This window comes from Siphateles boraxobius, unplaced genomic scaffold, assembly GCF_051911475.1.
Source record: "Siphateles boraxobius isolate OS27281-9 unplaced genomic scaffold, OSU_SipBor_1 56, whole genome shotgun sequence".
Lineage (NCBI taxonomy): Eukaryota > Metazoa > Chordata > Actinopteri > Cypriniformes > Leuciscidae > Siphateles > Siphateles boraxobius.
The window spans coordinates 11,539,885-11,567,738 of NW_027509182.1; the positions used below are offsets into that span (position 1 = coordinate 11,539,885).

General features: G+C 35.6%; 2 protein-coding genes across 2 annotated transcripts; both read right to left on the reverse strand.

Moving 5' to 3' along the window:
* Positions 1–15: 15 nt before the first annotated feature.
* On the reverse strand, positions 16–15,314 carry psat1 (phosphoserine aminotransferase 1). Its single transcript, XM_077206820.1, has 9 exons — positions 13,554–15,314; positions 10,908–10,968; positions 10,759–10,828; positions 10,459–10,664; positions 7,685–7,857; positions 5,622–5,791; positions 4,069–4,197; positions 3,267–3,404; positions 16–437 (listed from the first exon to the last, which is right to left on the reverse strand). Exons 1-9 carry the CDS (start codon positions 13,608–13,610, stop codon positions 335–337), a joined length of 1,107 nt encoding a protein of 368 aa, XP_077062935.1. The 5' UTR covers positions 13,611–15,314; the 3' UTR covers positions 16–334.
* A 697-nt stretch (positions 15,315–16,011) lies between these two features.
* tmem116 (transmembrane protein 116) lies at positions 16,012–27,488 on the reverse strand. The gene is made up of 11 exons (XM_077206738.1): positions 27,243–27,488; positions 26,857–26,903; positions 26,688–26,751; positions 26,473–26,601; positions 22,018–22,122; positions 21,879–21,928; positions 21,076–21,159; positions 20,061–20,196; positions 19,534–19,678; positions 18,191–18,270; positions 16,012–18,104 (listed from the first exon to the last, which is right to left on the reverse strand). The coding sequence occupies exons 1-11, from the start codon at positions 27,306–27,308 to the stop codon at positions 17,922–17,924; spliced, it is 1,089 nt and encodes a 362-aa protein (XP_077062853.1). The 5' UTR covers positions 27,309–27,488; the 3' UTR covers positions 16,012–17,921.
* Positions 27,489–27,854: the final 366 nt, after the last annotated feature.

Consider the following 27,854-nt stretch of genomic DNA (forward strand, 5'->3'; position numbering starts at 1 on the left):
ACACACTGCAGTGTAGACCATTTTAGTAGTGTTTTATTTTCTTTAGCTTGTATCACAGTATTGAGTCACAAATAACATACGTTTACATTAGTAAAACATGGAATGTTTTGGAATACAATTCAATAACAATTTTACAAGCATTAAGGCACACTATAACTTGAATAAAAGGGTCAGTTAAAAAAAGAACATTATGCAACAATGATAAAGAGAATTAGAGTTTTTGTTATATTCCATTCATCTGCTACAACTTAAATCCTGTTAGTGTCACTTCAGTCTAAATGTGCTGTAATCAAGAAACCCTTTTAAATCAAAGTTGCAAAAAACGGCCTTTAAGCTACTGGTGATTCTTAAGGAATTCTTCCATATGGGCAGCAAGAGCCTTCACATCTTCAACAGTCACCGCATTGTACAAGGAAGCTCGGATGCCACCAACAGACCTGAGAACAGTGAAGGAGTCGTGAGACAGGACAGGACTACACATGAGAAACACACGCCCTAAAAGTATGTACTGTTTTTGTGAAGAAAAAAAAAAGCAGAGGTGGACAGAGTACACAACTTCCTTACTTGAGTGAAAGCACAGATACTAATATTACTCAGTCAAATATATATATATTTTTTTTAATATTTCAAATATTACTCCATTAAATATTACTCCGTTACAAGTAAAAGTTGTAAAGACCGATTTTTACTTAAGTAAAAAGTACAGAAGTACTCGTTTTTAAAAGTACTTAAGTAAAAGTCAATGCATTGTTTTATTATTGTTTCATTGTTGTATGTAATACTTACAGTACCTTATGCCTCTGATGCAACCTAATGAATACACCTACCAGTTACTATGTGTGGAATTAAGAGCTTTTAAAATGTTATACAACCTATAGAAATTAAACAACTGAATTGACAACAAAAAAAAAGACTTAAATTAAATTAAAAATTAAATTAAATGTTTTAATTTAACACTCCTACCACCCCAACAAAAGAAGTACACATCTATGTTGTGGAGTAAAAAATATGATATTTGTCTTTCAAATGTAGTGAAGTTAATGATAAAAGTTTCCAGAAAAAAGAATACTCAAGTAAAGTACAAATACTTAGTGTACTTAAGTACAGTACTCAAGTAAATGTACTTTGTTACTGTCCACCTCTGAGAAAAAGTACGTATTTTTGACTGTGTAGCAGAAGAATACGCTGATGTAAACTGATGCCTCGTTCAATTTATGACATACTCCCAAGCACTTAAAAATAAGCTCGAGTCTCAGCTCGAGGTTCAGGCTTATTTGTTCATTTATGACTTCAGACATTTCAGTTGACTAGTTGCTGATGAAGTCGTTCGACCCCAATTGCTTTGTTGCAGTGCAAGTTAAAAACTGTCAAATGAATTAACATTCTAACTTTTGAAATTTAAATTTTGAAAATTCCAAATCCTGTTTTGGAATTAAATTCGAAATTGAAATGGCATTCTCTGTGCAGTTCAGCGGCGGTTAACCGTGTGCTGGACAAATCACATTGTGTCATGGGAAAGCCACTGATATTTAGCAATATTTAGCATTCTGAACCAAATATTGTGCATAAACACTCGCTGCCAAGTGAACTGCTACATCCCAGACTGACACGTCCAGCACTGATTTGTCCATACATTATATATTGATAATTTATGCATAGAAAAAGGAGTTATTCAAATGTAGTTTCTGCAACATTAAATAAACACATTAAGAGCACGATGTACTAAAAATGGAACAGTTTATCCTTCGCGTTTTTCGCATACAGGCGACAACATTGTCAAGACTATCCCCGTTCACACGGATCCACGAAAACGACTGAAATCGCTGTACACTTCTGCCAGGCCAGTAGATGGCGATGTCACTTTTTTTTTGCAAAGAAACACTACACGCCTATAGCAGAGCCCATGTACGGAGAGCGTGGTCACTCCCTATTAAGCCCTATTGTATCGAATTTTGATTGTAGTTCCACCAGAGTTCCACTGGGGGGCGATCGTCCGAGTGCAAAATGAATGGGAGTCTATGGAGCTAGACGGCTAAATTTGTCTCTTTCACCCGATTGCCGTTGAGAAATCTCATATTTGATTGTAGGTTTTGAAAGTTCAACATGGGTTATAGATTGAAAGTTGAATGAACGAGTACTTACGTCCTTTCGATTTCTTACAGGTTGAGTTGTTGTTGCCCATTACACGCTAGCATTCTGCTAATGAACGCTGATTAGTCAGTGAAGGACTGATTACGACCAGAGATACCGCTTGATGGCATCGTGGAATCCGAAGCGGGACCAGAATGTGTGTGTGTATTTTCGACGTGGTCTTTTAAAATATAAAACAAAAACTCTTCTAGCACGTGTATTTACCTGTGTCAGCTGTGTTGTCGATGCCTCGAGAGAAAAGAAAGTGCAGAGCGCGAAAGCACCACAGTTACTGAAGGATTGCCGTAAAGCAGTTCTCTGGTCGTAAGATGTGTATGACGTCATTGACATTTTAAAATACTTTTTAAAGCAAATAAGTGACTCTAAAAAATCTAACACCCAGTAATCTGTCATTTCTTTGCATCTCCTTTCGAATACAACATTCAAATTACAAGACAAAAAATATATCCTGAGAAAGTGGATTTGGTATATCTCCATAGACCTCCATTCATTCAGCACTCGTCCTGTGAGCGCCCTCTTATGGAGCCAGAGTGGAACTGCAACCAGTTCAGAAGCCGGAAGTTTACTGGGAGTGACAGTTCTCCCCTTATTAGCTTATTAGACATTCTCTGCGTATAGACTTAACATGTTACACACATGTGCCTGACGTCACCGTTTTCCCTAATTTGCGCTTTGTAGTTTACATGGAGTTATAGTTATATAGTTAACGATACAGTTTTTCAAAAACTTGCACTTTGAAACCCGTTTTCAAAAGTGTGTGTCTTCAGGCCCCCAAAACACCGCTGTTGTTTAAATAAATAGCCAAAACACATAAACATTTTCAGTTTTTAGTTCAAAACTGTGTCGTGTAAACGGCCCCTAAAGCACATATAGGGTGTTATTCGATATTAATTTTAAAGTCAATATATTTTTCATTAGATTTGTAATGAGCAATTTAATAATTAAATTCATGGCGTAGAAGTTTCAATAGAAACAACATATCATAAATGCTTGTTGTCAGTACATTTGACAGATACATCAGGAGTGTTTGTGCAGCATTACTCCTCCATATTTGTTGATAAACTAGTGCGCAATTACGAATTAGAAAATCGAAATGTTATATTTTCATACAACACCTGTGTCCTTTAAGTGAGATCATGCCAAGTTTAGAGGCACCATCCAGGAACGACTTCTCCAGACTTTCATCTCCTTCCTTCTTTCCGATGCGGAAGGGAACGTTCATGCGGCTCCGACACGCCATGTCCACAGGGCATCTGGGAAGTGGGAGAAGGGCAAGAAGTCATTTAGACAAAAACAAATGTCTGAACATCGATCACACTGCAAAAAAAAGAAAAAAAGAAGAAGAAATTTCTTCCTCAGAATTGTTTCCAACACAAATATCGAAATATTCTTAAATCATCAAGATACATTTACTTGGGAAGCGAAGTTTTGTTTTCTGACTAATGTGTCAAAATAAAGTGAGTTTATGCTTAAAATAAGAAAAAATATCAACCAAAAGGGTTAGTTGTTGGTTTAAGCAAAAAATCACTTAATATACATATACATGTATATAAAGTCTTGTTTACTGAAAAGTTCAGTCAATTCAAGTAATTTGCTTCTCAAGTAAATGTATCTTGATTTAAGAATGTTTAAATATTTGCACTGGAAAATAACACAACAAAAACCTGAGGAACAAAGTAATTTTTTTGCAGAGCATTATTATTATTATTTTTTATTATAATAATAACTGGATTTTGATTATACTAAAATAAAATTTTCCTTATTTTTATTATATTAACTGAAAGATTAACTTTATATAATGGGTGAAATATTAATATCAATATTATACATTAAGAATAACCTTCTCTAGAAGATTACATTTTATCTGCAAAATTGTAATCTAAAATGTTAGGATGTGACTGAGTCAAAATCACTGACGAGTAGAATCCATTGGAGTGGTTGATGATGTCATAGACGATGTCAGATTTCTGTATGTTGAGCCGCTCCATTGCTTCTGCTCCTCCGCTGTTCCTGATCCACTCCAGAACCAAACCCATGATGTAAATACTGCACACAAACAAGCATGTGCAGAACAGGTAATACTTTGATCGAACGTTGAGGTTGAAATTTAGAGAGAATCGTATTGTCTTGTAACATTTTATCAACTAGGATTCTTCCTGATATCCCTGTAAGCTGGAACAGATGATTTTTGTGGAGGCTCTGCAAACATATCTTGAAATGAGCCACAAGACTGTGGTTAGATGCAAACAAAGCCATAGATCCTTATTAAAAATGGTAAAACCACTGTAAATGTATCCGACTGGATGGAATTAAAGCTATTGTACAAAATGTTAGATATTCACTCAATTCTATTAAGTAAATTAATGCACCAAGTTGCTATATTTCTTGGCAATCATAAATAGCCTAAAGTTAGACTTATGAACTAAGAATAATTGTTCATTATAGTTATTATTGCATAATGTTTTTGAAAGAAGTTTATTCTGCTCACCAAGGCTGCTTTTATTTGATCAAAAATACAGTAAAACAGTAATTTTGTGAAATATTATTACAAATCAAAATAACTGCTTTCAGTGTGAATATATTATATAAATGTGATTTATTCCTGTGATCAGAGCTGAATTTTCAGCATTATTACTCCAGTCTTCAGTGTCACATGATCCTTCAGAAATCAGTATAATATGATTATTTGCTGCTCAAGAATTTCTGCTTATTATCAATAAAAACAGGCGTTGCTGCTTAGATCATTTTTTTGTGGAAATCATGATACTATGGAAGCTTGTTTCCACCAACGAATAAAACAATTAAAAAGGTAATTCCTACTTTTTCATCTCACAATTGTTTTTTATTTTTTATTCTGTGGTGGAAACAAGCTTCCATATCATACACAACCATTCAAAGGCTTGAAGTAAGTAATATAAATAAAAAATTAAAAAATAATAATACTTATTAATTATTCAGCAAGGAAAGACATTTATAATGTTACAAAAGATTTATATTTTAAATAAACGCTGTCCTTTTAAACTTTCTATTCATTAAATAATCCAGAAAAAAGTGCCACAAAAATATTAAGCAGCAAAAATGGTTTTCAACATTGATAAAAAATAAGAAATAAGAACCATTATAAATAATTGAGCACCAATAATAATTAATAATGGCGGAGCATCAAATCAGCATATTAGAATGATTTCTGGAGGATCTTTGATCATAGGAATAAATGACATTTTAAAATATATTCCCATAGAAAACAGTTATTTTAAATTATAATAGCATTTCACAATATTAATGTTTTTATGTGTATAATGTATAAATGCAGCATACTGTGAGAATAAGAAACTTAAAAATCATACTGATCCCGTACTCTCTACATAGTGAAAACGACCATCCAAAAAAAAGCTTGTTTGGCAAGTTGTCACTTGACATATGCATTAGTAATTCATGAAGATTACACGATGAACAAAGAGAAGACACACCTGAAGCATGAAGGAGTGTTGTAGACGGAGTTATTGCCGGCCTGCACCTGATAGTCCAGTATAATCGGGCACTCGTTCAAAGCCTTGCCCATCAGATCCTCTCTGACAATGACAACAGTCACACCAGCACAACCAACATTCTTCTGCGCGCCGGCAAATATCAGACCGAACTGTGGAAATGAACAGACACTCACAGCCTTAACTAGCAACTCGCTTTTCATATCAGAGTAGAACTACAGATAATACTGACACTTTTATGATAAAGATGCTGAATTTGGGATATCAAACGTTCGCTGAAGAATCATCACCAATGATTGCTTGTCACCTGTTTTTAAAGGTGCAGTCTGTAAGAATGACTAGTGGTCGAAATAGGTACTGCAGTCTATTCAAATCTGTAAAATCTACCAGAACAGCTTCTATTTTTGACTGAAACATAGCTTTTTACCGTTCAACCTTTAGAGAATCTGCTTCTTCTTTTAAAGCCACTACACACTACACTATGACATAAAGAGCTGCAATTCCATTAAAGGAGAATTATGCAGTTTATTTAGATTAACTGAACGGCTTCGGAGTTACTAGAATGGTTATATGACTTTTTGGGGGTTAAATGGTGGCCGTCTAGCTCCCCCTGGAGCCTGTGAGCGGAAAAACCACACTTGCCACTTTCGGCTGGCGGGTCGCGTGATATCATCTCTCGCGATGTAACAAATTGCTTTACGGCACTGCACACATATAAGAAGCAGCAAGCTATGAAAACATTGTCGGAGGAACAGAGAAAGAGGAAACGGCAGACTGACCGAGCGAGGAGTCAGACACGAGTAAACATCGGACCTGCGTTTTCAGAATGGCGAAAAAAACTAAGCACGCGCGGTCGGAAGACTCTAGAAAAAGGAAACGAGAATCTGACGCGCGAGGAACCAGACAATAGTCCAACTCAGTCAGGCTTTCACTGTTAAAGTTGATTCCTGTGATTATCATGAGAACAGTTGTCAATATCTCACATAATTATCAGGACATAAATAAGCCTACACGTTGTAAACAGTGTAAATGAGGGCAATTTGCAAACTATTATGATAAATTGCAATAATCATGTCTATCGACATCATAACGGACATTGTTACGAAATAATGCGACGTACATGTAACTTTATTGATGTCATCTGGCATTTTGTAATGTTTACATTACACTCAAAAAACACAAATGAAATTATACAGTAGTCCTAGACTATAGGCTATTTACTTGTAATTTAGCTGCAATCATGTAAAAACATTATAAGCCATCAAATGCGGTAGGCTACTTTATTATTATAAAGTGCAGATACGCTCTGCGTGAGTGGTATCTACGTCAGTAACGTTAAATACAAGTACTCTACAGCGACTCTAGGGGGCGCTGTTTGACAAAAACCGGAAATCCTGCATAGTGTGCCTTTAAGAGTTTTAAATCACAACTGAAATCTTTTCTGAAGACCACTCAAATCTGTACCCACTGACACTGATGTGGTGTTGACAAAGTGTGTTTTGTGAATGTGTGTGTAGGGGGTGGGGGAGTGTTATTTGTTTTTTTAATCTTTTTTTTAATTTTACCTCACCAGGGGACTGCAGATGTAAATTAGCCTGAGGCTAACTCTGGTACAATGCATCAAATGGTAACATTTATGTTTGAAATTGTACATGGGTACTAATAAAAAAATAATAATAATAAAAAGTCCAATTCAAAATATCGGAGTTAGTGGTTTCTCCCGCCTCCTCCTCAGACTCGACGCGCACACGGGTCGCCAGTTTAAGCTCACGCAACAGGAACGAGCGCAATGGACAATGAAAATAAGCAAATTGGCATCGAGCAGCATCACAGACCAAAACAATAACAAACATTACAGCCTGGAAACACACATTTCAAAGTTAAATAACTGGCTGTAGAAGCATGTTATGAAACTTAGCATGTTTCCACAATATATGCAAACATATGGTATTTTTATGCTTTAGTAGAGTGAAAACGTTACATATACAGCACCTTTAAAATACCGAAGCCATGAAAGAATAAAGGCTTTTATATTTTTCACCAACCTTTGACACATCGACCGGCCTGGAGAGGAAGTTGGATGACATGTCACTGACGAGAACCACTCCTTTGGTGTCGGGGATGAAGTTAAACTCCACGCCGTGCACCGTCTCGTTGCAGCAGTAATAGACGTACGACGCCGAGGGATTCAGGGACCAGGTGCTACTGTCTGGGATTTCTGAGAACACAAAAATTGCTTCATCACTAAAAGTCATGTGAGGAGTGTCAAAAGTCTGCAGCCCCTCGTGAAAAAGAAAAGTGCTTAAATGCATTGCATACATTTTTTTGCTGATGATGTATTAATACAATAAAAGGCCACTTAAGTGTACTTAAAGAGAGTACACGTAAAATTTTTAAAAAAGTGCACTTTGTAATAATGTAAAATTAGAATTAAAATTAAAGTTTTACTAATATTCTTGTCTCGTGCTTTAACATCCTTCCCTCGGGTCATTTTGACCCGAAACTCTTTTTTATTATTTTTTATGCAGTGTTCATCAGAGGGGTTCAAGACCCCAGGACTTTTGTCGCACTTGAACCACGAATACACAAAAAATATAATTGAACGGAATCGAAAGAGTTTTCTGGTTGAAACGTAAAAATAATAACAAATCCTTTCCTTGCGGGTCAATTTGACCCCCTTAGGAATGAATGGAATGCGAGGAATGCTTCAGTGTACATGGAAAAACCTAAAAATTATCAAAATTCAACCTAAAAATGCTAAAACTTTACCAACATTTTTTTTTATAATGTCTACATGTGTGTCTGAATGCACACTGAAGAAGACCTGACTTTAGGACCCAGCGGAACCGCCCGTTTGCTCCATATAAGCTATAAGGCCATCTAGTGGCAAGAGTCATGAAATATCATGTTATATAATTTTTTTCCCACAAGAGGTCGGCAAAGACTCCCAATGTAAGATATTTTGAGCTGAATTAAAAGGGTTATGCATGAAATTGTGAGTTATTTTAAATTTAAGTTGAAAGAATGTGAGGAATGTGCTTAAATTGTTACTTATTTATAAATTATTGATCAAATCTAGTAATTTAAAGGTGAATAATATTATTTTATTTATTTTTTAAATCTCCAAAAAATTTCATTTAAGTTTATGCTTAAAAATAATTTTAAAAGTATAATTTTAGGGCTACGGGTCATTTTGACCTGCGAGGGAAGAAGTTGTTACAAAGTGCGAGGGAAGTATGAAGGTTGGAAAAAAAACATACTAAAGTATTGGATTGTAGTTTTAAATGTGTAGTGTGTTATTTAATATTACACTTAAAGTTAATATTTTAAATTGCAACTACATTATTATATATGTGTGGTTACAGATACATTTAAATGCAGTAGAAATTACATTATACAAGTATATTTTAGTTTACATAATTGCTTGTCAGGACATTCAGCAGACCATATTTCAGAAGTAATAATGAAATTATATGTAAAGATGTATTTAAAGTCTATGGTAGTGGGTCAAAAAACTCCGCTAAATGCATTTAATATAAATTTAAACTATGATACATTCTCATTTTATTGCAATCAACATGCAGTCAAGTCTCTATAATATAATGTTTTAACGTACGTTTAGGGCTGGGAAAAAAAACGATTTGATTTAAAAATTGAGTTGGTACTAGAGGATGGATACCCGACACGACGGGTACCGGGTTCGGACAGATATTTAGAAATTATGTTCGGGTTCGGGTCGGGCTCGGTCACATCAGCGCGATATGGCATTGAACATTTTAAATTTAAAACAGCTTATTATGTTGGTAGCCAATGTACCTGATGCTTTCACGTGATGCAAACGTTCGTTTTTGTGATTAAAATACATGTAAAATATTACCATAAAATCTGTCTTCCTGTGTGCGGAAATTTGTTTATGTAGCCGTGACAACGAAACACGTGCATGCGCGCCTGCGTTAAGTGCGCTTGTTTCTCCGCGCGCGCTGATGCACTCATCCTGCTGACATTTCCGAATGTCTTCCTACAGCTGCTTAATAAAAGCAGGCTTTTCACACAAACAAACGCACATGTGTCATTAGTATGAGAAAAAAAATGGGATTTTAACTGTCGGTCTCGGGTCGGGCTCGGACATAAATATCTTTATGCCTGTCGGGCTCGGGTCGGGTTACTGCTCTGTCGGACGCGGGCCGGGCTCGGACAGAAAAATTCGGCCCGATCCACACTCTAGTTGGTACGTCAAATCGATTCATATTTTCAAAAAAACGATTTGTTAGATTTTTTTTCTCCCCCTCTTCAGTATAGCGTTGTAAGATTATGTGTATTTTCAGTTAACTATAGTAAGATGCAATTACATTGTTACTGTGCCTCAGATGTAATCAACTCTATCTGTGTCTGTAAAGGTGTGAACCAAATGGCCCATACAGATGTATGGCCTAGAGAAACTGAATGGCCCATAGGTGTATGGTCCACAGAAACTGATTGGTTTGAATGACAAAGAAACAGCATTGCTCAGAGTAGATTGCAGGGTAGATTGATCTCCTGTGGGAGGCCCTAACAGTTTTCTATTGTTTGTAGCCCATTTATCTTCATGTATAAAGTTCTGTCTTACAAACAGAACTTTGGGTTAAGATTGTTGAAGGGCGACATGCGAACATCACTGCTGAAGGACTGCTACACTACAAACCTTCAATAAATTCTTCTCCCCACAAGAACTCTAGTCAAGCTTACTTATTTTATGTATTGGAGACATCTAATACATTGGCGAGCCACCCAAACCACTGCTCGGCAACTAAAAAGCGTTTGCTATACTCGGATTACTCACTGGTGTAACTATCCAGTTTTGGGTGGATCACGTTGACTTTCCCATATTTCTCTGCCTCTTTGGCCGCCTTCGCAGACCACGTCCCCGTGACCAGGTAATCTGCACACCTGTCCTCTTTCAGACCAATCAGATTCAGAGGAACGCCACTGAACTGTCCCGAGCCTCCACCTTGCAGGAACAGTATCTTATAGTTTTCAGGTACGTTCCTATTCAGTGTGAACACAAAATGCACATTTGTTATGGAATATTGAATGAACAAAGACATTAATCTCCATAGTTTCAATAAAGGTAGACACTCACAGAAGCTCACGGAGAAGGTTTTCAGCGTTATTTAAGATCCTGGTGAAATCAGACGACCTGTGGCTCATTTCTGGATAAAATATAAAGAGACATAAACACCTGCATTGCACATGTAAGCCAGCGTATATATTTATAACGCAGATCATTACCAAGAATGCTTATCCCGGTGCCACTGTAATCCAGCAGCTCCTTCTGTGCTTCGATTAAAACCTAGGAATGAAATAGAAAATAACTTTTTATATTAAAACTAGGGCTGCAACAACTAATCGATAAAATCGATTATAATCGATTATGAAAATCGTTGTCAACGAATGTCATTATCGATTAGTTGGTCTGCTTACGTCACGGGGAGCGTTTACTGGTACGCACACACACGCAAGGTCTCTCTCCCTCAGGCGCTCTGCCGAGCGCGCGCGCTACACGGTTTGGAGCAGTCTCTTCTGTCTCGCATGCGCGCTCTTGCTTGCGCGCTCTAGATTTCGGGAGTTTGAACTAATTCGCGGGCATCAGGGAGCCGCAATCAATATGCGGGAGACTCCCGGGACTTCCGGGATGTCTGTATTTTGTCTCGAGCATCAGGTTGTGCAATCAGTTCGCTCGCAACGTAAGTGATGGATTAAAATAGCGCTACCGCAGAAATAGGTTAAATTAAAACGGTGTTTACAAAGTGAAGCATTAAATACAAAGGCAGTTAATAACAGCAGCAGTAAAATATTGTTTTTTAGTCACTGTACTCAGTGGTTTTCAGCGAATGCTTGTGCACTAATGCATAATTTCTCCTGTCCTTTACTCAAGCCTGTTAGCTTGCTGGGTAACGTTACCTCCATTCCGTTCTCTTTTTATAGCATTTGTCTACTAAGTTTTAATTGTTTTTCAAACGCGATCTACTGCGGCTCTACATTCACACAATTGTTTTCAGTCTTTCTATATTTATTTAATCAATGTATCCTTATATTATATTCTTTTATATATTATATATATATAATATATATTATATTCTTTATCCTTATATTCCTTATATATAATTAATTTTAAATAAAAATTAAATGAATTATATATTTTAGATGTTTTTAGTTTGTTTTTAGTTCAGATATTCACATCTGAACAACATGTCTGTGTAAATTTGTTTTAACAAAAATTGTGTTAAAACAATATGTTGGATATCATTTTTTTAACAATAATCATGTTTGTCAACTTGCCATCAGCAATTATCATTAAAAACAATGCAAATATTGATATTAGTAAAACTCAAAGTGTGGCTTTTGCACTTTTTAAAGTACACTTTTACACATAAATACCCTGATTTACGGTTCTATTTAGTTATAATAAATAAAAAAATCTAATTTAATTTCTATCCGATTAATCGAAAAAATAATCGTCCGATTAATCGATTATCAAAATAATCGTTAGTTGCAGCCCTAATTAAAACATTTTGACTGTGCCTAAACTACCATAAATAGAGGGTCTTTAGAATTGACTTTTGAATGAAAGTCTTTCTGTTTGTGCCCAAAAAGCCAGATAAAAGGATGGATATGTTGGACACCACTTTGAAACCGACAATGTGAAATGCAATCAGTAAAAGATATAATGCTACTTATCAGATTGTGTTACCAACACTATATTTGCATTGCATTGGTAGGTTTAGGGTTTTGGGTAGGTAGGTTAACAAAAATCAAACCACATAAGAACACATGAATATTGTGCTGGTTGCGCACAATCTGATCGACTTCAGAATCAACTCCGATTTACGACTCCAAGAATCGAAACAGGGTCGGCAATAAGAATACAAGATTGCCAAAATTAATAATACACACTGAATGTAGGCTGTTCTTTTCCCCCGACACAAAGCCTAAAATTAATACAACACACTTTTAGCGTGACTGGCCAAACTATCCAATTTAGAGATGACATTACCTTGTAATAATGAGATAGAAAATATTTTGAATAATCTCAGTAACCAAAATGTTGATGGACCTCATTGACTTCCATAGTATGGGGGGGGGGGGGGGGGGGGAAATGGTGGCCATCAAACTGTTTGGTTACCCATATTCTAATAAATATATTCTTTTGTGTTCAAAACTGGGCACACCGACACTGGAGAGGCAATTAAACCTGAATTTCTGGAGTAAACAACCACTTCATTCACAGTTAGAGAGTTAGGTTAGTTATCTAACGAGAAAAGGCAAGCTACTGATTAGAAGCAAAGGATTAATTCAATCTAAACATATTCAGAGACACGCAGAATAACCTGTTTTACTTTTTTCATAACAAATCAAGACATGCCCACTCTTTACCAAGTCCTTACAATACTTTCTTCGGCATGTATATGATTTCTGAATAGAAGGTTTGAATGTATAAAGTAAATATTAATTAATTGTTTGCATGTCTACTGAGTTGGAAGAGACTTGGCACTCTTCAGTCCACAGGCGACTCTGAATACCAAATTGTGGCTGATGCAACATTGCACACACATACATGAATCTCTAGACCAGCAAAACTGCCAACAGCATTATTTTAATCTTTACAGTGCATCCAAAGCCTGCATCCCAAATGATGCACAACGATTTTGCGCACTACAGTATCATAAAACAGTTTGCATGCGCACTACAGTATTATAAAAGTGTGCGTGCTCACTAGTGGTTTGTTACTGATCAGATGATGTAATCGTACTGATATGATGTTACGCAGCACTGCTTACTCTACAAACGCGATGATTCGTAAACAAAACTTTATCCAAAAATATAACTTATACATAAAAGAATAAATAAACATTCCTAAATTAACGATGCACTTACCGACTGTGGAAGTTTAGCCGGTCCCGCTCCAAAATTGATGGTCTGTTTCTTCTCCATGTTTTAAATAAAACTGCGTAGGATGACCGTGTTTGGTCGATTAAATCTTTCTGATACACCACGACTTGACCTACTTCTCTGCTAGTGATTCAACAGGCACTATTATTCTCTTTACACATGGTTACCCCTAATGAGCAAGTTTCCCCCTTGTTTTCATTGGCTCGTTGTTTCCGGAATGTCTGCTTGCGGCTGTTTGATTGGATGCTGCGGTTGTGACGTTACTGTGATTGACTCGAACATTTGAATTCATTAAACATTCATGAGCTTCATTTATTAAATGAGGCAATTATTCAGTATGTTACCTCTATGCAAGACTAGGAAACATTCATGACAGTTATTATTATTAATCAAACTTCAAACTTGTGTTTTCAATCTTTTTCAAACTTATTATTAAATAAGGCATTTATTCAGTAAGTTACCTCTATGCAAGACTAGGAAAGATTCATGACACTACATTGCAATTCTGATGATACCTTTAAATATAACTAAATAAAATCCAGCAAGATCACTCAGATCATGATCCAACGGTAACTTTGTGCCAAAAACATGGCTAAAAAGTCGTAAGCCAAGGATTGTTCACCCAAAAATTAAAATTCTGTCATTATTTACTCGCCTTCATAGACTTTCCTTCATCTTCAGAACACAAATGAAGAAATTTTAAATTGAAATATGAGCGATTTCTGTCCCTCAGTTGATAGCTGCGCAACTACCACTTTCAACCCCCCAAAAAGGTAAAGACATCATTAAAGAAAGACAGTGGCTATTTACAGTGTATTAGCAACTAGATTCTATTTACACTAAATGAGAATACCGATAGATTCTATTTACATTACATAAAAATACAAATTTCTTTCCAGTAGGCTACGTGTAGTAGTTAGATACTATTTATACTTATAGCCTAAATAGTGGCAGATACTATTTGCACCTCAGTGTTGTTGTACATTATAGTAAGCAATAATAACATAGTGTAAATTATGTTAGACTAAGTTAGACATTTTATTTCCATTTTACAAATATATTCTTCAGAGCAGATGCATGAAGGCGAGTCAGAGATTCATATTTTGTAAATAAAGTGGAAAATTATGGGCTTTTTTGCGCAAACAAAACACTTGAATCGCTTCATAAAATTGAGGTTAATCCACTGGAGTCACATGTATTACTTTAATGATATCTTTACTACTTTCAGGAGGCTTGAAAGTTGTAGTTGCGTAGCTGTCACTGGAGGGACAGAAAGCTCTCAGATTTCATCAAAAAGATCTTCATTTGTGTTCAGAAGTTGAACTAAAGTCTTTTATGGGTTTGAAATTACATGAGGGTGAGTAAATGATGACAGAATTTTAATTTTGGGGTGAATATCTCTTTAAGATGTACTGAGGCCCTTGTGATGTTTACTGAGGCCCAGTATAGTACCCCTGTCCCTTGGTTGAGAACTTCTAGTCTACTATTTCCGGTCAGAATCCGAGGTGCAGATCGATGCACACTCTAACGGCTGATATTGCCCTCAACCCATCGCGCGATGGACGAGGATTCGGTTAGAACTACAAACACGAGTGAAAGGTGTTAAAAAAAACTACAGACATGGAGGACGCGCGAGTCCCGCGGTTATGTAGAGTGGTTTAGATAAATTGGTTTGGGTGATTAATTATCAGTATCTAACCTGACGAAAATGAATGTATTCACTGTTGTCCACATTATATTGCATATGCAGCATTGTGATCTTCTGTAAAGATACGTTTAGCCATTACCTTTTAAATGCATCATTATATTCAAATTGCAAACACGAGAGTATCCGCATGAAAGACCCACGACTGGCAGATGAACGTGCTCTCCGAAACAGTAGGAAATCAAATTAGATTGAATTGAGGATTTTAACTGTGATGCGATGATTGACATGGCAGTTTACGGTGACAGGATCATGGACAGGATGCACGCAGCACCCGACAGAGCTGTCCATTAAAGATGACGTGTAGTATGTCCCAAAGCTTGCCTACTCTTTAGCTACACACTCAAAAGTATACTTTTTCTTCACAAAAAGAGTACATACTTTTAGGGCGTAGTATATGTAGGCGAATTGGGACGCAGCACTGGTTTTCTAATTCATTATCTGCGAAGAACACGCAGCAACATTGAAAGAGTCATTATTGTTTTGGGAATGGGGATATAATGTCTCTGATCCATTATTTACAGTAGATGGCGGTAATGCTCTTTTTAAGAATGACTCTTTTTAAATTGACCTTGCCTGTACTTTGGATTACCCTGTCCAGTAAATACTGCATTTAGATCCTCAACCTTCTTGTCTTGGAGGAGTTCTTGACAATTATCGTGGTTGTCTAAAAAGCTAAACTGCGAAAAACTCTGTAGAAGCTCAGCACCAGTCAGTCTGAAATCAACCATCCCAAAATATAAACACCTAAATTAGATTTTATTGAAATTTTCATTCATTTTCAACAACATTTAATGTGTAATAGCTGTGTACAATACATATACAATACAATACATATTTACAATACAAAGCACTCAGAAATGAAACACTTAAATTGAAACTTAAGTCATTCTGTCATGGGAAAAAACTCTCCTTAGCCAAACTGAAACGGGAAAAGAGGTGTATCATGTTGATTGACACCACACATATAGGTGTATTTACACAACAGGATTCCCACACTTTTACACACTGAATTTTACACGACTTTTCCAGCCGTTTGTAATTTCTGAACAAGGACTTTAAGTGTGATAGCACCTTATTTTACAATCCTGTTTTGCATGAAAATACTATGTAGTTATTGTAGTAATTTAATAATTAGGTACTAACCCTGAACCTAATCTTAACCCATGTAGTTACTGTACCTTACATTACTCAGTACATTTTCGGGTAAGTACACTGTAAGTACATTAAAATTGCATGTACTGAAAAATAAAGTGCAACCTAAAATTTTATAAGACCCGATTCTAGTCAATAAAATATTATAGAATAGAGCATAACAGCAAAATGTTACCGACTACAGAAATTCCCATGACTTTACACTAATTCACTCACAATCCATAAGACTTTCCTTCTTCAAAACAAAAATTAAGATATTTTTTATGAAACCTGAGAGATTTCTGTCCCTCCACCGAAAGTTTACACAACTACAAAACGTTGACGCTAAAAAAGTCCATAAAGAGATTGTCATAGTTATTCATAAGGTTTGTTCTTGCGTGTTTGAACCTCTGATAACCATATTTGATGTGCTATGTATGCGGGTTGATCAAAGTTTATATGTGGATAAAAACCTACATTAAATCTGCTGTTTGAAGTTAAGCAATCTTTTCTCTTTAGAAGACTTTGATTATACCACATTTAACCCATTTATCAAAGTTTTAGTTGCATTGACTTTCAATGGAGGGACAGAAAGCTCTCAGGTTTCATTAAAAATATCTTAATTTATGTTAAACAAAAGTCTTACTGGTTTGGAACGAAGAGTTTATTTACTTTTCCAAGCCTGGAAATTACAATTACGAACTATTTCCCGTATATTTTCAAGTTTTCCATTTCCATCTCAAGCAAAAAGCTTATTCCCATGGTTCAGTGCAACAAGTACATGCAAATCAGCTGTGCGTATTCTTCAATAACAATAGCCATTGAGAAAAACTGCTCACAGCTTTTTTTTGTACATTGTTTATCAAGAGGAAAGTATTTGTGTGTGTAATTGACCCCAGCATCACTAACCCGTGTGTGGGTGGATTCAGCGCATTGTGTTTTGGATGGAAAGCAGTAGCTTCGTCCTCTCAGATCCTGTTTCAGAGCTATTTCCCATGGCTGTAATCCCCCTTCGGTCTTTCCCCTTTTTTACATGTCACTAGTGCGCCGTGATCTGAAACCTTTCAGCACGGCATTGCAAAAGCAGACACTGGATGATGAAACATTTGATTTCTCAGTAGCAGGTGCAGCTTCTGAAATCTCATGACAAAAACCAAGGTAGAAAAAAAAATGTAGCTAGCTTTTCAGTATGTGAGAGATTGAGTATCTGCCATCTGGTGTCTGTGATATAACATCGAGACAAACTGCTTCAGCTGTGACATCAAAAGCAAACAGGTCTGTTGAACTTCACGCATGAAGGACCACACTGATGTTTAGCTGGTTTCAGTCTTCACGAGAAGAGTTTTTTCTGACACAGCAGTGTGTGTGTGTGTGTTTTTGTTGTATTGACTCCAGTGTCTCATGGGTTCGACTCCTAAGGAACGCTCACACTGGTAAAACCTTGAATGCACTGCAAGTCGCTTTGATTTAAAGCATCTGCCCAATGCATAAAAGCATGTGTGTGTGTGTGTGTGTCAGACTAAATGAGTGAGTGACGCAGCAGAACGCAGAGCGGCGTAGTTTGGTTTCTGTGAGCGTAACAGAGGAGTCTGTGTGTTTGCGTCTCGTACGGTGCTGCTGCTCAGAGAGCGGAAGTGTTGCTGAGTCCAGCCGTAAACCAGGCAGTTCAGCAGACCTTGAGATGCAGAGGTGAAGGCCTGAGGAGAACAAGAACAACTGTTTTACACTGCATTTGAGGGTAAAGCTGGTATTGCTGCGGGAGCTTTTATGTATTTTGGCGAACCTGTAGGATGTAGAGACCGACTCCCAGCCTTCCCTCGATTACGTCCGGTTTCACCATCATCAGAATGCTCAGTAATATTGCTGAAATAAACACGAGATCATAAAAAAACATGGACAGACGGTGTTTAGCTGTGGATTTATTTCACTACTTTCACTCAAATGTAAGATTTTGTATTTGAATTGCATATGAAACTTCCATGCATTTGGATTACACAGGTTTTGCATTAAAAAACTAATAAATGTTGTGTGATGCATATCTATCTATCTATCTATCTATCTATCTATCTATCTATCTATCTATCTATCTATCTATCCATCTATCTATGATTTTATGCCATATCAGCAGCAATTCAAATATTCATTAAAATCAACAGTATTTCTTTAAAATAATTATGATTACAATCACTTCAATAAATTGTTTGCAATAATTTAACAATTTGGTCTTAAAAAACAAGCAGTATACAAAATCAGACATACTATACACCACCAACAACAAAACTATCTATCTATCTATCTAATGCATGTAAAGGCGTTGTTAAAAGATTAAAATAATAAATTGTTATTAGTCTCTCTCAATCTGTTTTTATTAAATGTTCTGATTGAATTTTCTGACATGGTTCTTTGTTAAGGAAATTAGAGAAGGTTCCTCATTGGCTGCCTCTGTAATGTCATTAAAAAAAATAAACTTTTAAATCTTTAAATGTTTTAGGGCCAGATTTACTGAACAGGGCAAATTAGTGTAAGAGCGCAATCCCATAAACGCTACTGACGGCGTGCAAATTAAAGAACAAACTTTAGTAATTAATGTTACGTGATTCATTTAAATCCTCTCCTCCCATCAAAGTTGCATTTGAGAAGGAAACTCCTACAAATCCATATGCAATAAGTTCAGCCGCTAAAATAACCCTGTCCGCGCCTTTTCAGCGCTAATTATTCACTGCGTGTCTTTAGTAAATCCTGACAGTAGTAGGCATTATCAAAAAATCCCATCAAAAACTGTATTTTTAAAGACAGCTGAAAAAGTTTGGAGTATCTAAAGTTGGTATGTCTCTTATTTATGTCTCACGTTTGCAGAGAAAAGGTCTATTAATTCTATGCATCAGTATTTCATTCTTTGTAACGCTTGGGTTATATACAGTATTTATCTATTTATGTTTTTTTTTGTCTCAGTGTTAGAATTGTGGAGGAGCAGCTCACCAAGAAAAATTCCAGATAACTTGTTTGTTATGGCAATAAATAGATAAATAAATAGTTTTTAACGCCAAAATAAGGTTTGACCCGACGCAAGCTGTTAGTAATCTCTGTAAATCTGTCCCTCAGTGTTCTGTGGTATTGTGTGCTCACCTGGACCCCAGCAGAAGAAGAAAGCGGAGGGATAAAGCAGCATCCGTCGCTCCAGGAGCCGCAGAGTTGCCCAATGATGGTCCCCGAAAAATCCCTGCGACGTGACGACACGCTTGTACAGCGAGCGAGCTTTACACATCAGAATCTGAAACACACAGGTGGACTACACTGAGAAAATGATTGATAGTGAAAACATAAAAACATGCGAATGTTTTTTTACGAGCAGTAAAACTATACATGCAATAATATTGTGAAATATTAAGCAGCACAACTGTTTTCAACATTGATAATAATCAGAAATGTTCCTTTAGCAGCAAATCATCATATTAGAATGATTTCTGAAGGATCATGTGACACTGAAGACTGGAGTAATGATGCTGAAAATTCACAGGAATTTGATCACAGGAATAAATTACACTTTACAATATATTCACAGTTATTTAATAATATTTCACAATATCACTGTTGCAGTGTACATTTGAATCATAAATTGCTCAGCTATTCAGAAATGAGACGTTGAATCTCACCGTGATGCAGACGAAGGTTAAAAGGAAGGTGATGAGGAAAATGGCCATGCAATAGTTTTGAATGGCGACACATGCTGTGACTTCTGTTGTTACATATGAGGTGAGATAAACAGCCCCTGTGTGCATCAGCAAACACCTGGAAGACAATCAGCACCATATTAAACAACTGTCTGGAACGCTGGATTCTGATTGGTCAGTCGCATCAATCTGGCTATTCAACTGCACAACTGACTGTTTAATACAACTTAAACTCAAATCAATATCTTTTATTGTGTTTTTCCCCCCAATTTTAACTTCTATTTGCTATAATGACCAGCTGATTGTTATGGAAGCTTGTTTCCGCCACAGAATAAAACATTTTAAAAGATAATTACGATTTTTATCTCACAATTGCGAGTTTACATCTCGCAATTCTGACTTTATTTCTCAGAATTTCGAGATATAAAGTCGCAATTACGTGTTATAAAGTCAAATTTGGACTTTTTCTTGCAATTATGGCTTTAAAACACGCAATTGCGTCTTTTTCATGCAATTCTGACTTTATAACTCCCCATTGCGTGTTATAGTCAGAATTGCAAGAAAAAAAGTCTAATTTTGCGAGATAGAAACGTGCAATTCTGAGAAAAAAGACAGAATAGCGAGTTTATTTCTCGCAATTGAGTCTTTATATCTCACAATTCTGACTTTATAACACATAATTGCGACATTATATAATGCAATTCTAAGATAAAAAGTTAGAATTGTGTGATGTAAACTCGCAATTGTGAGATAAAAAGTCGCAATTACCTTTTTAACATTTTTTATTCTGTGGCAAAAACAAACTTTCATACATTGTTCATTAGACCCACACAAACAACTAAACTATAGTTAGATATAACAACTGAATTGTATTAAATAAGTTTTTAATAACAATAAGCTCATTCAAATAAGACTCTGTGAAGTCATCATGATGATGAAGTAATAATGAGAAACAACATTTATTAATCAGTACATGTGAGAATATGGTTAGACTGACCTGTACGGGTGGGTGAAGTTTGTGTAACAACGAAACACATTTCCTGCCACGAAGACGGGCGCCGTGAGTATTAAAGGCAAAAGACTGTATGTAGAGATCAGGACAGACATTATATTCTTAAAATCTGCTATCATCACATTTTTTGTTTTATCGTGCATGTTTTTTGCCCTATATTGGCAAATATATGCAGGATTATATAATAAGTTATACTTTATTTCAGTTAAAAAAACTTTTTTAAGGTTTTAGTAGTCGCTATGTTAGCCATGTGTTGAAGAAAAAAAATGTTAGCAACATGCTAATTCCTGCTAACAATATGTTAAAACATGCTAGCAATGTGCTAATTCGTGCTAGAAACATGTTAAATTATGTTAGCAACATGTTAACAATGTACAAATCATGCTAGCAACATGCTAAAACAATAGCAATGCGCTAAATTATGCTAACAAAGTGTTAAAATGTGGAATGTGCTAATTGATGGTTGAAACATGCTAGCAATATGTTATTACATGTTAGAAATTAGTTAATTCAATGTGTTAAAACATGCTAACAACATAACCCCCTAGCAATAAATCTATCCATCTTCAAACTTTATAGTCAGGCTTTCTCAAACCAACATCAAAGTTTTTCTTTTTGACAAATTTTTTGTAGTATAGTCTTAGGTAAGTAATCACAAGTGCACATACTGTAAAATAAAGTCCAATCAAAATTGTTTTATAATTTCATTCCATAAATTATGTTGCTCCATCTATATTTAATTTCCGTTTCAGTGATATTTTTATTCCGTTGATGTTCAGTGTACTCACCACGACAGTACTGGGGCCAGACACCTGCAATTTCTTGCTTTTGCTGGATTCTGAAATAAACAGGCTAATCAGTATTGCCAGAATTTTCACTAAAGTAAATGACTACTACTTAACATGTTGATAATGATGAACTGAATACCTCGGCTGGGAGCCCATTCAGTCTCCTGTAATACTTTCTGCTCAGCCCGGCGTAAAGCACCCAAACATAGTGCAGCGTGTAAAAGAAGGAGCCCATATAAAGAGTCTGCAAGATGTGAAAGTTAAAGGCATAAGTTAATGAAGTTTAATTAGTTACACATTCTAATGTCAGAAAAGGTTGAACCATGTTGTGGCAATACTGTAACCAATGTCTCTCTTTATTTAACGATAGTTTAATAGTAACGATAGTAAAATAACAAAGGAGCAAATATCACAGCTTAGTGAAGGGAGAAAACAAGGAACAGGTGGGGTTAATCAATTAACAAATGAGTAACCATGGAAACAAATGGGAAAACTAATGAACAGAGACAAATTAAACAAGAAATAACAGGTAAAACAGAAACCTCAGGTGACAATGTATACTTTTAAAAAGAATACTTATTATGGAAATAATATGCTTATTTGCAAATTGAATGCAATGTGTTTGGACACTTGACTGCATGTTAATTGCAATTTACATGTTTAAAGTTTAAATATATATTAAATGCAGCTAGCTGAACTTTAGAGTTCTCTTTAATTGAATTACATCATTATATGTAATTTCATAATTACATCTGTTGTCTCTGAAATATGGTTGAAGTGCTAAATGTACTCATGAGTATTTATTAAAATATTAAAATAAAAAGAAATAAAAAATTAAAATATACTTTAATGTAATTTCTATTAAGACTTGTGTGTTTTGTATTTAAATATATTTATAATTACACATTTATAATTATGAAGTTGCAACTTAATGCATTTAAAGTATATTTACTTTAAAAGTAATATCAAACAACAAACTACATTTAAAATTATAATCCAGTACTATACATGTGCTTTAGTATGTTACTCAACACATCAAAATAAATACTTTACAGCACGACAAAACAATATTAAAACATAATGATTTAAAATGGACTTTAATGTTAAACTTTTAACTTGACATGGTTACAAAGTGCACTTAAGTGTGTTAAGAAATAGTTAGATCTCTTAAGTACACTTAAGTCGCCTTGTTAATATTGTAATATCTGCAAGTAATGCTTTTTTCAAAATATACTTCTAAGGTAGTATGTGCACATTTTTTTACACAAGGGACTCCAGGACCAGGGTTAGAAAAACTTTGTTAAGTTGACTTTGTTGACATTCATGTCATTCCAGGATTGAGCAACTTCATTATGTTAAAGATAGAATATCGTTCATCAAGAAATGCCTAACTAGTCAACATGGTTGTCCTTTCTGTTTTGCTTTGAGCACAGTTGGCTTAAAGAGGATTATAGTTGTTAGTTATATTTGATCAAGGTGTGTTTTAACACACTGGTTTTAACAGTCACAAAACTATGTACACTATTGCTCTATAGCAAAATGCGTCAGTGGGTTAAAGTAGAGCACTGTGTCATATTCAGTGCAGTGTTGTATGCTCAGTGACACTCAGTGAAACACTTAAAGCTCATGCAAAGGTGAATGTGAAGGGATTTTTAAGTTAGTTTAATATGATTTAAGTTATAATGACTTGTACAACCAGATCATTTTAATTAGTTACTATGAGCTCTTAAACATGTAAATGATTCTAGTAAACTTATGCATGCCTGTCTGGTCTGATGTGACTCATCAGTGAGTGTCACATGACCTCGGGCAGGGTTTTCCAAAACTCAGGGCGTTTTCATTGCATGCAGGATTGGCAAACAGTGTCAAATGTGAAGAAAAGAACGGTATTTTCCACAAATAGCAGGGGTTCAAAAAAAAGGGCAAAAAAAGGGTTCTGAAATTCTGCTTATAATTACGTGAGTAACAATGTTGAATTGTTAAGCTTGACAAATGCATCCAACCCTACAATATATAAAAACTGAGAAAATGGAATGAGATTATTTACTTTTTATTACCTAAAAAGACATGGTGAAAAAATTATGGGAGGACAAATTATATTTCAATGCTTTTGCGTTTTCTCAAAAAAACCTTTGGTTTCCCCAGAGAAACTTTTTGCAAAAAAAACTCAAAAGTGAGCACAAAACATTTGCGAGAGAACACAAAAGCCCTGACGTATACTTTTTCCTCCCATCTCATTTTTTTTCCCTTCACCATGTCCATGTTAAATGATGCTACTTTGTGTCAAAATTTTATGCAATGCTACTTTTCAAGCTAGGTTAGTTTATGATAGCATAACCAATAACAAATTTAATTTAAAAAAAAATTATTTGTGCCTATAATGCCTTAAAAGTAGAGCTGCACGATACTGGATAAATTGAATTAAATACTGGCGTTTTTGAACAAATCTCTTGAGTGAATGATTCAGTGACTCATTTTTTAACGTTCACTTGTCGCCACCTACTGGTGTAACAATGTAATCGACACAATCATGATTTGAAGCGTCAAGTTACTTTCGAAAGGTTATTTACTCTATTTTGATCACTAGCACAGACATCAGTGTTTATAGCCGATCTTTAAACTTTTATCCCAGTACTTCTATGATAATTGTAATTATTGTATAATGATACTGTATGTTTTAAAAGACTGTTTGTGAAGCTGTTTCACATCTCAACATGAAATCTGCCGTCTCTGGGTCAGAACACAGATCTGAAAGTTCACTGTACCTGTACTTGTCAAAGGTTTAATAGACGGAGCCGAATCGCTGTCATTTACGAATAAGATCACATGGGTATTTGAATCCCGATCGTGATATTTTAACGATTAATCGTACCTCTCTACTTAAAAGTCTAGGGAAACCAAACCAATTCCAAACAACAGACTGAACTCATTACTGAGCAGTGACGTCCACTCACATCCATGACAATCCACTGCTATAAACAAGTATGTGTGTGGAGTTTAAAAGTAGGGCAGAACTAATTATATCTGGCCAAAGAATATGAACCAAATTTGCTGCTCCACTTCCTTTTCACATTCGTCCCAGTTCCATGTTTGTTTTGTGCTTTAGAACAAACTGGATTTAATATCTGAGCGGAGAACAACTCATTTTTTGAAGTGAAACTAGAAGCTATTCTTCTATGTGATATAATCTTACTGAAAGGAAAAACAAAAAGGTTTCAATAATGAGAGACACATGTTTGGGCCTGTAAAGCATTGGCAGAGTAGATAAATGAATCACAGATTTTAAATGGACTTTCACTCACTGGTGTTTTAAAACTTTTTTTTTAGCATTTACACAACAATTTATTGGCTAAAGACCTTCCATTTTCGAAAAAGGGATTTTGTCATCTTGAAGTACCATACTAAATGATTACAATACGCATATATCAGGTTATTTTATGGTAGTCTAGAAATCTTCAAAAGATATCATGGTACTTTTATGGCACACGTCCAATAAACCATGGTATTTTTGGTAACATACTATTGTTTCTTCTTGATGTTAAAAAAACAGTCTGTTAAAAGTGACAGGAGAAAACAATGAAACAATTGTTAAAGTGCCTCTATTATGTTTTCTCTTTCATGCAGAGTGTAATATAGCTGTTTGTGAATGTAAAAGGTCTGCAAAGTTTTCAAAGTGCATAAAAAATAAAGTTATTTTTACTCAAAATAAAGAAGCGATTCTGAACTGGCTGAAACGAGTCGTCACTCGTCAGTAATTTCAGTCTTGATTAAACCTACGTAGGTTTGTGTTAAATCTGCATATGCAAGTCTATGCTCTTCATTGGCTGCCCGTGAACAACGTCAACTTTGCTACTCAAACACACTACTTATGGCTGAGACCAGAAGAGTTTGGTTTGTGTCGACATGTTGAGAAGAAGCTGTTTTCTGCTGCCAAAGCAAATCCACTTTAATGCACTTCTAATTCGCGCTCGAATAGTTAAAGTAAATCCGACGCCATCGTTACTGGTCGTATCGCTGTGTATAAATTGTGAGGAAGATCCGGAGCTGAAATTCAGATATGCTAATACAGTACATGTTTGGTTTCAGATAAGTAAGCTGGCGACCAATCACAACAGACTGTGCTGTCTGACCAATCAGAGCAGAGTAGTAGACCATTCACAACAGACTAGCTACCGATCTGGCCAATCAGAGCAGAGCAGGCTATTGTAAAGGAGGAGTTTAGAGAGACTGAATCCTCGATGAGCAAAGAGCTGATGCTGCAATGTATTTTATGAGAAAATGTAATTGTTTTTGACCGTGGATGCATATAATTTATATTATAAAAGCCCTGCAAAACTTAATTAGGATTAGGAACCTTCAAAAAAGCATAACAGGAGCACCTTAAAAGTTTGAAAAAGATGCTCATCTTAGTAATATGATTGTTCTTTTGATTGCAGATGCAGTTAATAATATGACTGCTCCAATGTGGCTTTTTTGTGGAAGTGGAAATATGATACAAAAACATTGCATGTAAAAAAAGATATAGAGGAAGTACTGTTCTTTCGCCTATGATAAGCATTATTTTGGAATGATATTGAGTCAGTTTCTTTTGTACCTGTTCCACTATGTGGAGGTTGTAGCAGATGTCGTAAGAGGTACAGTTCTGGGTGAAGAGAAGACCACCAACCATCCAACTCAAAGCTAACAGCAGATCTGTTAAACTTAACAAGAATAACGGCAGCACCTGGAACACAGGTTTGTTTCTGTGGTCAAAATTACATATGCATTCATGAACATATTGTTAATAATTCAATAGCTATGGAGGCTTACCTCTGGTTTTTTTACTAGTCTTGTATAAATGGCATATCCGATTATGGAGCCAGCACCTACAATGCTGTGTTGCAAATTATTAACACATATAAATAAGTATACAATACATAAGACACGTGTCTATTTATTAAATGACTGCAAAACTACAATAAAATAACAGATAACCTACCTTAGGATGGCCATTGTCATTTGAATACATCGAACTATAGAGTATACCTTTGAAAAGAAAAGAACAACAAAGGAAGAATAGTATTTAATAGGTGGTTGTGTTTATTTTAATCATGTAGAGCATCAAATGCGAGATACGTATTGTTATTTGTATGACAATGCATGACCTAGAAATTAAGTGTTTGGAAATATATAGTCAGATATTCATTTACTTGCTAAATAAGAAATAGCGTAGTGTTTAAAATGATTATTAGCTACTTTTCAAATTCCTTAAACCATTAGTCATTTAAAAAAATAATTTATAGAAAACATCAAGTGAAAAGCACACGAGAACCATGCGCGCCCGAAGCATGTAACTTAGGTTAACTGTGTTGTAAAACTACTTACAGATGTCCAGTTTGCAGTCGGAATGGTGGTGTTCATCGGTGACTTATTTTGGTCAAAAAAGTCCATATTGCAATAATAAATAGTATACTTAGTGATAAATGAATTCCACCTTAGAGTCCTATATTCAACTCGAAAATCCTTCCCTATGTAACAACAGCAAAAAGCAGTTCTAATGTATATTTGCTACCAGAACATGCCAAAATAATAATCATTTAAACAGACAGAAATTAAAAAGTAACAAAATGTGCTTTCTCAAACTCGAGTACTGTTAATAAAAACAGCGCGCTCCGCCCACTATACCACAAAGCGATTTCGATTGGCTACGATCTGATTGCGTCACTCATTCGTCATGTTTTAATATACATTGATCGGCGCTCACAGTGCACGCGTGCTTCACAAGGCATGGCGAGAGACTGGCGCATTGTCTGATTTGGGAAAATCGTTTAGACACAATCGTCTGTTGTGTACAAACGTAAAGGACGTCCTGTATTTGGCCAAAATTGTTTGCATGTTGTCCCATACATAAAAAATGCCGTGCAATCTGACATTGTGTCTTGTGATGACAATCAGCGGATCTTTTAGGCATGAACTTATCAGGCAACACAACTGTCT